Here is a 15750-nt window from a genome sequence, read left to right as displayed (position 1 = left end):
ATTTAAAAGAAATATTATTTGGAATGAATTACACAGGCTCAACATGCCGCACGACGACGATGCCAAATGCGCAGGTTTCAGGAATCGTTCGGGTGTACACAACGTCATGTCCCGCATGCTGGATGATAATACTTTTCCCTGGGAATGGTCCAAGTGTTCTCGATACTATGTCACCGAATTTCTCGAGTGAGTCAGTCTCATTAATTGGAATATACAACTCATCGGTTATATAAATGACGCGTTGGAACATTCTGAAAAGAGAGATCGTTAGAGTAATTGACCTCTGTTTGTGATATAGCATATGCAATATCATATTGGCGTTTTGTCGCTATAGGTTCATTTCGCCATCTTTTTGTTTATATAGCGGTGTAATTAAATCTTTAATCCATAATATATGGTCGCATTGGCCGCGCGCCGTTCTATACTTGTAAGCTGAAACTTTCTCTCTTTCTCGATTAAATCAACTGTTAATAATAAATAAAATTGTTTGGTGAATATTTTATCGGTGTAAGAGCGATAATAAGCTATATATTAGTCTAAGCCACATGGGCATTCTCTTATATATATATATATATATATATATATATATATATATATATATATATATATTTGTATGTTTATATATGCGGTGTCATAATAAAGTATCGCTCAAACACAATATACGCGCGTGAATCGACCGTTCAACTGTTCAGTTTACTGTCCCCTTTGCGCAAAACAAACGCGCACAACAAAGTCTATACAGGAAATATATATTTTAATCGAGTAACAACTTTTTGTTTCAGAGCCGGATATGCCAATTGTTTGTTGGACGAACCAAGCAAAACGATGGAAAGACAGGATGGTCGGTTACCTGGCGAGGATTATTCGGAAAATAAACAGTGTGAACTCGTTTTTGGACAAGGATCTAGAATCTGTCCTCACATGGTGAGTGATGGTAAGTCGAAAACGCGTTCTCTCTCTACGCGTCTGATCGAGATGTGTAATTGCGCAATTGTGTAGAAATGCCTCCCCCACGCTCGCGTTTTTTGTATATTGTTGGATATATTTTACAAATATTATTCGCTCTTTACTTGTATGATAATGAGATACGATATATTTTAAGGCTCCTGGCTCCTTTCTGACCATGTCGAAATCGTGACGTCAGAGGCGAGAAAACACACGCTAAAATTTCTTAGATGCCATTTCGAAATAAAAAAATATTTCGATGAAACAGCACTTCAGATGGCTTTAGCACACTCTTAAAAAACCCCGAAAACTATCCTTTCCCCTTTATAATTAATCAACAGCTGTAAAATGTAATATTATGAAGCCCAGTCCGTCTGGTCTTTGCACATGCGCAGTCATTCCGCATGTCAAAGTCTGATATCTCGATCATTTTACAGATGTTGATTTTGATTATAAAGGGAAAAGGATAGTTTTCGGGAGTTTTTAAGAGTGTGCTAAAGCCATCTGAAGTGCTGTTTAATCGAAATATCTTTTCATTAAAAAATGGCATCTAAGGGTGCCGTCACATGGGGCGTAACTTGCGTAAGCGTAACCAGCGGATCGCCAATCACCGAGTTATTCCGATAGAGCTCGACGAAGGGCTCTATCGGAATAACTCGGTGATTGGCGATCCGCTGGTTACGCTTACGCAAGTTACGCCCCATGTGACGGCACCCTAAGAATTTTCAGCGTGTGCTTTCTCGCCTCTGACGTCACGATCCAATATGGCCGCGGTGAGCACCCAGGAGCCTTAATAATTATATAATTTTAAAAAAATAGAGTATTGTAACAAGGAAACGAGAAGAGCAAATTATATATTTTTATTTAAACTCTTTTTTTTTTTCTTGACGTTTGCATTATTCAAAATTTCTGTCTGTCTCTCTCCTCTCTCTCTCTCTCTCTCTCTCTCTCTCTCTCTCTCTCTCTCTCTCTCTCTCTCTCTCGATCTTATTATTTTATTATTAATTGTACAACGCGGCAAGAGAGAGCGAGGGGGGGGGGGACTTGGATGTATATCAGTAATGATCCCGTTTGAATATTCCGAACTTGAAACAATTTGATTTGTTTCTGACGAGTTTTTTTTATTTGATCACTTTTATCGATTTCGACTTAACACGACGCTTATAATTTTGACTTGGGAATTGTAAAGTAAATTGGAGGCTTAATTGGTTGCGGTTACCGGCCAGGCAGTGTGTAGGAGACTGTGGTGCACCGCGCCACTGTGGGACCATCATCAGCAATGTCACACCCAGCATATGCCCTGGGCCGACGGTACACCTTGCGGTGGCGTCGACAAATGGTGTCATCGCGGCGAGTGCGTCTCGCGCAGGAATCTTGAACCGGCGGACGGTCAATGGGGCGAATGGGGAAGATACGGCGAATGCTCGCGGATTTGCGGCGGCGGTATCAAGAGAAAGTATCGCGAATGCGATAATCCGCCGCCGATGAACGGCGGCAATTATTGCATCGGCGAGCGCGTCAAATACCGCAGTTGTGGCACTAGAGACTGTCCACCAGGCAGTTCTGATTTTAGGTATGACTTTATTAAATGCGCTATTACCATATTGTATTGTATCGCAAGGCGTGTGCCATCTCATAAACTGGAAAAATTATGTTAATCTAGGAATGCAAAATAATTTTTTTTCCTTTTACAGAGAACAACAATGCTCGAAATTCGACAACAACAATTTCAACATTCAGAATCTCGCTAGGGATGTCAAGTGGCATGCAAAGTATACTAGAAGTAAGCGATTATTTATATACTTTATACGAATTACGACAAAAGGTAGATAATTTTATATATATGCACAACATTTCTATCATTTATATTATTAATATATATTTGGAGAAACATTTTGTCTCCATCGCATTATTAATAACAAGTCTATATATCTAATAAGGGTAAGAATCTATAGATTTTTCCAATATTTGTGCTGTTCCTCATCGTGCTGTTTCCTAAAACAATTCCGGTTTATGGTAACAATAATTCGAGTATCTCTTGGTTTTTTTCCAGTACTGCCGCAAGACCGTTGCAAATTATACTGCCAAGTAGAGAGCAATCAGTATTACATGTTACGTGATAAAGTAATCGACGGGACACCCTGTGGTCCCGATACTTTTCACATATGCGTCAACGGCCAATGCAAGCCGGCTGGATGCGATCACGTTTTGAATTCGACGGCCGAGCTCGATACTTGTGGGGTCTGTAGAGGCGATAACTCTACTTGTCAGAGAATCACAGGCTCCTACAACGCTAGTGTATACGGTTATACAAAAGTAGCAAAAATACCTGCCGGTAGCAGCTACATCGACATTAGACAACACGGATGGCTAGGCTCTCATAATGACAGTAATTATCTTGGTAAGATTTTTCTGTGTATCAAAATTCATGTATACATGTCGTGTAATATCGTGCAATACCTGTGCGCGGAATGCACTCCAATTCGATCATTGAAAACCGATTACAATATATATATATATATATATATATATTGTCATACAGCGTTACGAATTGGAGAAGACGGTGAATATATCCTAAACGGCAACTTTATGGTAATGCATCGTAAGGTGGTTGTACATCCAGGCGTCACCATCGAATACAGCGGACCAGAATCAGTTGTAGAACGTTTAAATAGTTCCCGACCTATTGTCATCGATTTAATTTTAGAGGCAGGTCTAAAATTTACATTTAGAATTACATTGCATTCGACCGAAAATTGCGCTTATTCAGAGATGTGACTCTCAAGCGAAAATTTGATATATTCCAGGTGTTATCCGTAGGGAACGTGTATCCGCCGCAAATTACATACGAGTACACTGTACCGAAAAAAATTCTAAACAGCTTTACGTGGTTGCTCAGCGATTGGTCAACTTGCAATCGAATGTGCCAGGGTATGAAATATCGTAAAAGTATATGTAGGAGCACCGAGCACAAGGACGAAGTACCCGCTGCCGACGACGATTACTGCAGAGGCGAGGAAAAGCCGCAAGAAGACAGTCAGATTTGTAACGCATATTGTATGCTGCAGTAAGTATATAATATAATAAGCAACGCGCGTGAAAATGTTAAATTTTGGTCAAGATTTTAATTGCGCTTATCTCGATATAAGCGCACAATCATGTTTTACGTATTATACATTATAATTTTAGCCATATATACAATGAAGTCTAGTCATACACGCGCGCGCACACACACACACACAGCACACTTAATCTAAAAAATCAATCTACTTTTAGGTGGCAAATGATTTCTGTGTCCGAATGCTCGAATCATTGCGGTCCAGGCTTGCGAACTGTTACTTGGCGATGCGTTCAAATCTTGTTAGACTCGCCGTCTCATCCTCCGCGACCTGTACCGGCGCACGCATGCTTACATATTGAAAAACCAAGCGAGCATCAGTCGTGCGTAGGCCCGTGCGATGACGCTCATTGGAGTTACAGCGATGAGTGGAATGCCTGTAGTGTCTCGTGCGGTGGCGGTGTACAATTCAGAAGCGCGATATGCGTAGACTCGAACGAGAGGCAGGTACGAGACGAGAATTGCGCCAGGCAAGAAAAGCATCTCAAGAGAATATGCGGCCAAGAGGCTTGTCCGAAATGGGATCTAGGAGAATGGAGTCCGGTAAGTGCGTACAGGGAGAACAAAAAAACCAAATTATATATACACGTGTGTGTAAAGGTGACACTAATATAATATACATAATGATCTATCCATGTTTCTTTCGACATGTTTTAATCTCATATAATATATAAGAACATGTATATATTTTAATATTAAAATTTTAGAGACAGGTGGGGGGGGGGGATACGTATTACTTTAGAGAGGGAATATAAATTTGTATTTTAAAACAATTTTGTTTTTTTTTTCTTTTTAAGAAATAGTGTTATTCGAGATATTAATCTCATCTGTTGTGTCGTATACCTTTGCCATTCGGTATATGCTGTTTATTGAATAATTTGAAATCAATATAATACATATTACGATAAAATGATATCCTGCTTGTGCACACAGTGTTCCGTGACTTGTGGCGTGGGAAAACGGCATAGAGCCTCCTGGTGCCAAGTCGAGAATCGCGTAGTACCGCGTACCTTTTGTAGCGGTACTACACCAATCGTAACGACAGAAATCTGCGCTGCTAGTCCTTGTTATCAGTGGCGGCATGCCGGCGACTGGAGTCCGGTATTGTATTATATATTGGACAGTTTTACCCTCCCTATCTGCCCAAAAAAAAAGTCGTTCATCAATTATATTTATCGAGTTATTAGATTGAATTTAATCTTTTATTATTATTGCGTGTGTATATAGTGTTCGGTGACATGTGGCGAAGGAATATCGCGCAGAAAAGTTATTTGCCAGAATGCCGATGGTACGACGACGACGACGAGCGACGACGAATGTCCCATATCCGAGAAACCGGAGACTTTAATTGCTTGCACGCTAAAACCATGCCTCAGTGTCGTAAGTCGCTTGTCTATTTTTATTTATTTGTTGACGACGATAATCCTTTGATAATAACACAAGTAGCGAATTACAAAAATATCTGACACGAGAATATATAAATAACGCCTATTGTAAATATAATAGTAATGATAAGATTAACAAAAATAATATAATAAATCTTTACAAAATAAAAAATGAAACTATATATTAGTGTTTATAATGTACAAGATAGAAACAGACTCGAAGAGTTTATCGTTACTTTAAAATTGAAGATATTTGTTTGCGTACATTTATAATCTATAATCTATATACTTGTAGCCAATTTATTTCCAAATATTTATATTTAATATAGAAGAGCCTTTAGAAATTTCTTCATATAATATATAATGCTTGTAAACGAGAAAAATGTTTTCGTTATCTATATATATAATGCTTGTAAACGAGAAAAATGTTTTCGTTATCTGTTTTCTATATAGGTAAGTCTGCCGCCCGTTATTTATTCATCCAGTCCCCCGCGCGAAGATCCCTTCCAGCAGCAGGACAATGAAATTGATAGCAATGGTATTACTTTCCATTCGGGTTACAAATGGCACGTAGGATCTTATGGAGAGGTGGGCCTATTTATATTTTATTCGTAAATTTGTTTTTGTTTTTGTTTTTGTTTTTCAAATATATTTGTTTATATCTAGTTTATAGCTATTTTACTAGATTTATCATTTTCACGTGTTTACAGTGTTCGCGAAAATGCAATGCTGGATACAAGAGTAGAATAGTAAAGTGTATATCCTCAGAAACGGGAGCAGTCGCGCCCGATTATTATTGCGACTCTAATCAACAACCAATGGTCAAAATTGCATGCAATCGTCATCTATGCCCAACTTGGAATACTGGTGATTGGAGCGAGGTATCGAAGCAATTTCACAGAATTATTCTAAATATTATATAAGCAAATAAAAATGTTCTATATTTTTAATGTTTATAGAATGGTGTGTGTGTGTGCGTGCGTGCGTGCGTGCGTGCGGCATTAGGTTTGATAGAAATAATTAATCTTTGCTAGACAAATAATATTTTTTTACGGATATTGCTTCTCGTGTTGTATAAAAAATTAAATATAAACTTGTAAAAAAATATTTTGTGCGCGCGCGCGTGTAATTATTTACACGGAATATCTCTCTTGTATGCACAATATAATATAAATTATAAATGAACATTTAGTGTATAATGATATATTCTCGATTAATAATTTGCTTTACGTTTCGAATGGGTCTAGTGCAACGTAGGGTGCGGTAATGGATTCCAGCATCGCCAAGTTCGCTGCCAAAATCATCATGGCGAAACTTTGCCAGACGAGGAATGTCTGCACGTCGATGAACAACCGAAATATGTGCGGAGATGTCAGAAAGAATCTTGCAAAACTAATCCTAAAAACATTAGGGAGAATAATTTGGAATCTAACATTGTCCGCAGATGGAAAATGTCTAATTGGACTTTTGTGAGTAACGCATTTAATTAGTAGTGTCATAAAAGAAAAATAACATGACAAGAAGATATTTTTGTTTCTTTATATTTTCCTGCTATAGTATTCAATATATCTCTAAAAATAAAACTAGATCGCGCGGATAATGAATCAAACGTCATATAACAATAAAGCTCTTTTGTGATTAAAATGTGATAAAATTGTGAATTAAAAGTGTCGCTAAATATATTATATATATATATATATAGTATATGTAAAAAATCAATGTCAAAAATATCAAAGATCAGGATAGGCGTTTTAAAAAATGTTGACACACATCAGAGGGCATTGTGTATTGGAAAAAAGTTACTTTTATTTCAAACACACCCAAGTCAGAGTGTGAAGAATAGACGTATGTGATATGCAACAATAACAACAACGTTTGGCAGGATCCTACTGACATTTGAACGCGTAATGTTGTCGCAATTCTTGTAGTGCTAATTTGTTATCACCGCGATAGAGAATATATATGTATAGTTATAGTTAGTAGCTGTTAGCTTATACCGAATTGAAATATTTTCTAGTGTTCGAAATCGTGCGGTACTGGGATTCAGACGCGAAGAGTGGAATGTACAATGAGAAGAGGCAGTCATGGGCCGGAAATACCCGTTAAGGACGAGCAATGCTCGAGATCGAAATTACGCAAGCCAAAATCGCAGAGATTGTGCCATCGCGTTGCTTGTGACTATATCTGGCAAGAAGGAACTTGGTCGGAGGTATCATCTAACCTGCCAGCGTACCGTTGCAATCATATCCGATTTTGTTGCTGATTAATTTCAATTTCACATGACCTTCGCAATTATATAATTTTGTAAATTAAAAATGCGTACGCGAGTAAAAACATTAGGTAAAATCGAGTTTTTTTTCCATGCACACGATCATGTTTGTGTATACATGTAATAGCAAAAGAGAATAATTGTATATATTGATCTTATTATATCGATTTTAATCGAAAGAAATATTAAGATGAATATGCGTATAGGAAATGGAAATATGTAGAAATATATAGAAATATTTCAATAGAACTAGAACATGTATATATTATAGAAAGATGCATGCGCGATGGGGGGACCCGTCATTCGCGATCATTATTCGTGCGAGATGTGTGTTTGCAACTTGGTTTTTTTTTAAAGCTTTTTTTTTACGCATGTTATAAATATAAATGCGTTTGTGTTTTTTTCAAGTGTTCGGTGGAATGTGGAGAAGGAATGCAACATCGTCTAGTCACTTGCCATCGAGTGAATCGCTATGGATGGATCGATCCAACTCCTACAGCAGAAGGTTGTGCAATGGATCAAAAACCGACCGAGGAACAGATTTGTAAGCTACGAGAGTGTAGCGATAAATATTATTGGGTCGCTGGCACATGGAGAAAAGTGAGCAGATATTTGTTTTCATTAAAGCACGGACATTTTTATATCGCGTACAATTATAGCAATTATAGTGCAAAAAGAGATAGTTTTTCCCAAAGAAATGTGTACAATATATCTTTCATGTTACAATTAATTTTAGTAATTGAAGTAAAAATAATGGAAAACAACTTGTGTGTGTGTGTATATTAACTTTTTGTGATTCAAGACTAAAAGTTTTAAGGAAAAGAGAGATAATTTTAGTGTTAATTTTTCAAAAAATTGATTTATTTACACATTCAGAGAAATGATCGATATTCTTGTTTATCCAAGAAAAAATTATAGAAATATCAAGTAATATGACAAATTATAACTATGTCTCATAATGTGTATGTATGCATCATGGCTTGGACTTTTTATATTTTTATAAAACCAGATGGAATCTGGTCTTTTTCTATTTAATTCAATAAATCCTGTCTCATCTAAAAAGTCTGTGAAAGAGACAGAGAGAAAGAAAAGTCAATCTTCAATGTCTTTTTTTTCTTTCTCATCTATTTCAGTGTAGCCATCCTTGCGGACGGAAAGGTCGACAAATCCGTAAAGTTTATTGTCACGATGAAATGGGCAAAAAGGTTGCGCGATTTCACTGTCCGGTTGATTATAAACCGCAACGGAAGCGTAAATGCAATCAAAAAAGATGTGGGCCAGTCACTTGCCTTGAAATTCAGAAACGACTCAAAGCTACTACGGACGATGAATATCCATTGTTTATTGGCGGTAGGAATATGACAATTTATTGTCATGGAATGTCGAGCGTCGAGCCACGAGAATATCTGACATTGCCAGCTGGTGATGGGGAGAATTATGCAGAAATTTACGACAAAAGGTTGGTAAACTATATATATTTCTTTTCATTCGAAAGATTATTATATCATATATATTCTTTGATTTCGTCAATTCATTTTTATACAACAATCTGCATTGTTCTTATATTTTTGTATCCATATTTTTTTCTTTTTTATATATTAATCCATGTAGAAAGAGATATGTGTTTTGTTGTATTCTTTTTTCTTTATCTCTCTCTCTCTCTCTCTCTCTCTCTCTCTCTCTAGATTCTAGATTATTTATCAGTATATCATCCATTTATCCGAAATATCTTTTGTTTTGCTATTATATTTCACTTTATTTTGAATAATGAATTGTTATATTGCATTTTATTCTCGAAATATTCTTTATAATATTCTTTTCCTAGCGATTCAATAAACTCTCTGCGACATTCTTTAATGATTTAATATAAATCAGGTTGAAAAATCCACACACATGTCCGTTTAATGGTCTGAGGAATGATAGCTGCAACTGTGTGTCCGAATTGGGAACAGTCTCTGGCAGAACAATGTTTAAAAGAGTACGCATAGATCCTGCGAGACTCTACATTATAGGTAATTTTCAAAAATTTTAAGACAAGATTTTATTCTAGTATAAAAGGGAATATTTATATAATATACGCATTGACTTGAGAATTATTTGCGTACACAATCACGCACACTATTAGATCTTTTGAATGAAAATGTTATTCTAGTTTTACAGGATGATATACATGTATATGTGCAATAATGTGTTTCATTACATGTATATAAATAATGTGAATTATTCGATTTAATGTTTAAAGAGAAAAAAATTTTCTCAACGTTGCTGTAATCTTTTTATAACAATGTGTTGCAACAACACAGAATAAGAGTGTGCGCAACGTATAATTTGCGCTATTTCAAAACTTTTGCAACGAAATATATATTCTTGTGGAAAGTTATTTTCTTTCCATATATATATATATATATATATATATATATATATATATATATACATACTCGTATCTCTATATGCATAGGTCATAAAATAAATTATCTCATGTATATAGAATTGATATTTATATTTATATACATTTGAATCTTTTGTTTAGCAAATGATTACACGTTTTCGTGGACGAAAGGAATGAAACGCGTAGAGTATGGCAAAGCCGGTGATTGTTATAGCCTTACCGATTGTCCGCAAGGACGTTTCAGCATCAATTTAAAAGGAACCGCCTTAGGATTATCGCCAGCAGTTACATGGGTTACGGAAACTTCGAGCGCTTTCTTCGCGATCAATAAAATCGTAAGTAAATGGGAAAAGGTTTGCCATATACATATATATCATATGAGGTGAAAACAAAACTTGAAATTTTACTGTACATGTATACATGTATAGATTTTATTGATCAACACACAGTCATTGTGTGTTGGGGCCTTCTCTCTCGATATATTTTTTCCAATATAATTTTTCCATAAAAGAAATTTGTTTTATCTTTTTTTTCTAGATAATTGATTTAAATAACTTTGTTTAAATTTGCACAAAAATGACATAAACCTTTCATGTTTATATACGCGTACTAGACCTTTTTCAACACACATATATATATATGAATATTAAAAAAATAATCTCTCTCACTTAACCCGCTGAAAATATTAGCATATTGTGTCTTGTTATTGTCACATTTTTTCATCAATTAAAGCCAAAATTTTACTTGAAAGAGCACAGAATATTTTTTTGCTTTTATATAATTTTCGATATTTCTCATACTTGTGTACACATATATATAAATATATAATGAATTATATTTACGTTATTTAGAATGATCAGCGAATTCTCGGTAAGTGCGGCGGTTATTGCGGCTTTTGTAAGCCGAAGACAGGCCTAAAACTGGATGTATTACCTCCCTAGTCACAGCCATCATCAAGTTTTCGTACTAGATTTATATTTGTTTTATACAACCCGCGCGACGTGAGCCGTGATATTAATATATTTAACCACCGATTTGCTTTAAACTCGATTAGTTTCCTAGTATCATCTTTCGGCAATTATATATACATGTATACGTATGTATGTACGTATATATGTATGTATGCATGTATGTGTATATGTATGTATGTATGTATGTATGTATGCGTATATCGGATAACGATATCAAAACTCGAGGATTGGCGAGTTACGAACCGCGGTATAACGAAATGCACATGACACAAAACACACAATGTGTACAAGTATCACTGCCATTACGTGTGTGCGATTATGTAAATTAACATTTTGCGTTATAAAGCCTGCTCTATGTTGTTTCGAACATGTATATTGCGCGCGTTTACTGCGATGATTTGTAAACGCAATAATATGCTTTCTAAAGACGCGAATTTGTGTAGGCTCTATTATAAATAATCTACGATAGAGAATGCGTGCATAAGAGCAAATGTTTGTGACATAGCATATGGGATGATTGCGTTTTGAATGCATAGAATTTCTAGTAAAACATTCTTATTCTATTATCCTTATATATAGTTGCAATAGTTTTCTCCCTCTTTATCAAGAATTTATATCACTATAAAATATATATAGAAAAAAATACGCAATGTGTCTGCGCATTTAATCATGTAAATATATATTTGTGTCAAATTACAAATGTATATAATCGTCCTGCGTTTGTAGAAAATATAATGTCTTAACAAGTAAGCAAAAAGTAAAAAGATTTGAGATAAAAAAGATAAAAGAAAAAAAAAATATTTTCTATTCTTTGAAATATTCTTGAAATTTCTCTTTTTAATTAGAAATATTTTTTATTATTTTGTTTCCATGCAGATTGAACTCTCAGCAGATATAATAATGTAATATCAAAACTTATTCTGTATTATTACATGTATTTTATACACAAACTTGAAATAATGGATAATGATGACACTTAGCGCGCGCGCGCGCATATATATATTCTACAAACATTTTACGATTGATGTTATGCTCTCTTGATAATTTTATGATCCTACAGTTTGCTTTTATTGTGATTCACTGCCATCTTTTTATATAATGCTCCACCAATTTAAAAAAAAAGAAATATTAAAGAAAAAAAGTCGATATATATATAATATATATTTTTTATTTTTACTTTTAGTAATATCTCGGTATATTTTATCGAATAGAATATTTTAACATGATCTTGTAAAAAAACACAATTAACGACTTGTGCGTGTAGCTTTCATCAGGTAGAAAGAAACAAGTATGATCGAGTTTATGTACATTTTATTTCTTGCGTGCAATATAAGCAAGTAAAAAAAAACTTGCGAAATTTGTTGAACAAACTGTAGGGGATATTTTTCTTTTATACTTGTAGCTCGTAGAAAGAAAAATGCTATTCGTCTTTATTTATTAAAGGTAGTCGATCGCATATTAATTATTAGCATACAAGTATATAAGGCGAATAAATCTACTAGTATTATAATTCACAGTGTACGCATATTAAAGTAGTTTTGAAAATGGTATAAATTGCGATTATTATGTTGCTAAAACGAGAATTTGGCTCATTCAATTCAATTAGTGAAAGTAGATAAAGTTTGTAAAATTTATTTGCAATAACATGTGTATATATTCTCTGTATTCTTATCTGCAATTGCACAATGAAGATGTGTATAACATGTGTGTATGTTTTGAATTCCGTTTTCATGCTACAGAGTGCGTATTATAATGTATTACATTACTCTGATGGACATGGAAATTTATGAAATTTGTACAAAGGCCAATATATATATAATATTTATACTAACAAGTAATTTAATAGAGTAAAGTCTCTATATTAGTGACGAGCGTCAATTGGACGCACACTGGTACACCATATATAAGTACGCCCTCCTCACACACATGTATAGTTTTCTATATTTACCAAATAGAATACAAAAAATATGAGTGAATGCGTATACCATGTGCATCCAATCGAAATTGCGATAAGAAATTTTTATTGTATTTTATCGTATCGGCGTCAAACATTTGAAACGTTGTTAACGTCGTCGATGCCAATTAGTTTTTTTATATTATTAAACAGCCAACAAGATTTTGATCAGTATAATAAATAGTTTTGTTAATTTTGTTAGAGTTGTGTCATATTAAATGCGCGTGTATGTTGGTCCATTATAGTTGGCCATTTTGTATAATTAAAATTGTCTGTTGGCTGTATATAAATATATATGTGTATTTGACAGACTGCCATAGTTAATATTATATTATATATATACATGTATATATATATATATATATATATATATATATATGTATATATATGTATATATATAACATGTACACATATAAACACACACACACACGTTAAGGTTTATATAACGAGTAATCTGCCACAATCTTGGCCACATATTGTAGCATAATAAGATGTGACAGAAATTATGCAATTTTATATAATTATATATAAAAGTGTAACGCGCGAGTATATAAATGCATTTTTCAGCCAGCATTTTAAAAAGTGCCAAAATTAACGATATTAGTCGTGATACTTGATCCAGAGTGAGAATAAATGATTGGTCGAATCGACATCAATTCGACCAAATCGACGCGTTGCGATTCCACCACCATTTCTCACTCTGGGTCGATATTGTTATACGTACAATATTGCAATGTTCGATATTTACTGAATAATTCTCGTATTAAATCGTATTAGTGAAGCTAATATAGCGACAATAAACGATCTGTTGATAGGTAAATTAATATCGAAATGTTTTGTATAATATAGATTGCGTATTAAAATAATAGTGTTATTATCTCGCGTATGTCCTAAATATACGCTCTTCAAAACGTACGTTTAATTTCAATTTATGACGAGGCATGTATAACATTTTATTATAGAACAATATCGCAACATTCTCAATTCAACTTTACGACAAAGCTATAGAGTTTACAAGTAATCTCTAGCATGAGAAGAGGCATTCTATTTCATGAATTTATTATATCTAATATTATTATATATAGGCAGCTAATTGATCGATTATTATTTAGTAATTAAATACACGTGAGAATTTCTTGTTTTATAATTTTATATATTTACCACAATATATCATGATGTACGCCAAAAATGTCACAAGTATTCAAAGATTTATTAGATGGGCATTTTTGGCCATAAAATAACACATGTACTTTTACATAATAATAATATGTACAGAAGTATATAGGTTCGCGATTGGATCTACTAGATCTTCTTTATTTATATTCTAGTTTTTTTTTATCTGTTATCAATTTAGCAAAGAGCAAAAAGGGCATGAGATATATAAAATAGTTTTCGAATAATTATATATAACAATTCGAAATAAGGGACTTGGCAAACTAGAAAAAATAACTCGACAAGTGTAAAATAGATGATAACACGTGTAATATACGCCACCCTCGGCGTCAATTTCAAACTAGATTAATTTTTTTATCGAATTATTTAAAGTTTATTTGCAAAGAAATTATATAAAATGTTAAAAGTTGAATTCGATAAAATATATATTTCTGATTGTTCTCGATAATTTAACGTTTGATACGTTTTTAAATCAAATTTAATAAAGTTGGAACTGTTGAAAGAAGAAGATTCGGTGCCTGTGCAATTCGTAAAAGTTTATAACGAAAAAAAAAGAGAATATCGATAATCAACATTTTATCTTTCAATGTCATCTTATATGTTATTTTAATGAAAATTATCTATTCGCAAGAATAGATATATTTAATTTAGTCTTTTTATCAAAGTTGATGTATGATTATATATAGTTTAGATTTCCTTTAACGTAAAGAGGCTGTTTCAACTGCCAGTTGCGATAAAATTCAAGTGCTTCAACGAAAAGTCATTTATTCAGATAGATTTATAATAAAAGTTTTAGACGCAGTTGACGATTCGTAATTAATGAAGCGTTTCAGACTGAAATTTTTATTCCTTGTATCCACACTTTGAATTTTAATAATAATTCTATAGATTTTATAATGTCTATAGCGTATATATGTACGCACATACATGTAATATATGACACACATATATATATATATATATATATATATATATATATATATATATATATGGTGTTTCATTGCTCTATCTTTTCAGTAATTATATATAATTTTTTATTGCCAATATCTCAAGTATTTCTTTACTTTTATATGTGCAATTGTATATCTTGTACAAGTTTTAAATAATAAATGTCCGTCTCGACATGTGTATCTCTCTGTTTATTGCAAAGATTCTCGAAGAAAAGTCTGTACAATATTGATAATTTTTTTTTTATAATGTTAAATGTAATCGTAAGAATTTTATGTGAACCAGTGTATATATATATATAAATTATTGAAAAAAATAAATCTCTTGCGCTGTGTAGAATAATATCGTAAACTTGTGTGTGTCTTAATATATGTATCTAGTTGATGAGAGACTCGATTATATATATCTATATATATACGGCATTCGATAAATTATTATCCGATACGGTAATTTATATATGTCGTATGTACGTGTGTCGATGTGAATTTAACATTCATCATCTGTACATTACTATATATCAGCTATGACAATATATATATGTCATTAAAGGAAAACAGTTTAAATTGTGAGAATAAATTTTGGACGAAATAATGCTCGA

The 15750-nt window shown here is 33.5% G+C and overlaps 1 protein-coding gene across 8 annotated transcripts in view; it reads left to right on the top strand.

Annotated features, from left to right (window-relative positions):
• The window catches only part of LOC145946180 (A disintegrin and metalloproteinase with thrombospondin motifs 9), a 38836-nt gene extending 24287 nt beyond the window's left edge, over positions 1-14549 (top strand). For 5 of the 8 annotated variants that reach the window (XM_083055683.1, XM_083055681.1, XM_083055682.1 and 2 more), the window contains 19 exons: positions 37-186; positions 783-934; positions 2176-2518; positions 2640-2728; positions 2999-3346; positions 3488-3654; positions 3753-4012; positions 4222-4606; positions 4997-5164; positions 5291-5443; positions 5902-6036; positions 6159-6329; positions 6696-6917; positions 7466-7657; positions 8126-8317; positions 8851-9176; positions 9593-9729; positions 10248-10441; positions 10958-14549. In XM_083055683.1, the coding sequence (XP_082911809.1) occupies positions 37-186; positions 783-934; positions 2176-2518; positions 2640-2728; positions 2999-3346; positions 3488-3654; positions 3753-4012; positions 4222-4606; positions 4997-5164; positions 5291-5443; positions 5902-6036; positions 6159-6329; positions 6696-6917; positions 7466-7657; positions 8126-8317; positions 8851-9176; positions 9593-9729; positions 10248-10441; positions 10958-11047 (3874 nt within the window). In that variant the 3' untranslated portion in view covers positions 11048-14549. Of the gene's footprint in view, positions 1-36; positions 187-782; positions 935-2171; positions 2519-2639; positions 2729-2998; positions 3347-3487; positions 3655-3752; positions 4013-4221; positions 4607-4996; positions 5165-5290; positions 5444-5901; positions 6037-6158; positions 6330-6695; positions 6918-7465; positions 7658-8125; positions 8318-8850; positions 9177-9542; positions 9730-10247; positions 10442-10957 lie in introns of those variants that run through there. The other 3 variants (XM_083055684.1, XM_083055686.1, XM_083055687.1) reach the window with 3 other exon arrangements.
• The last annotated feature ends 1201 nt before the right edge of the window (positions 14550-15750 follow it).

This window comes from Prenolepis imparis, unplaced genomic scaffold (genome assembly GCF_030444845.1).
Source record: "Prenolepis imparis isolate NDT839.2.m4 unplaced genomic scaffold, iyPreImpa1.0 SCAF_15, whole genome shotgun sequence".
In the NCBI taxonomy this organism is placed as follows: Eukaryota; Metazoa; Arthropoda; class Insecta; order Hymenoptera; family Formicidae; genus Prenolepis; species Prenolepis imparis.
The sequence above is the reverse complement of the archived record's forward strand: the minus strand, read 5'-3'. Positions and strand labels throughout refer to the sequence as shown.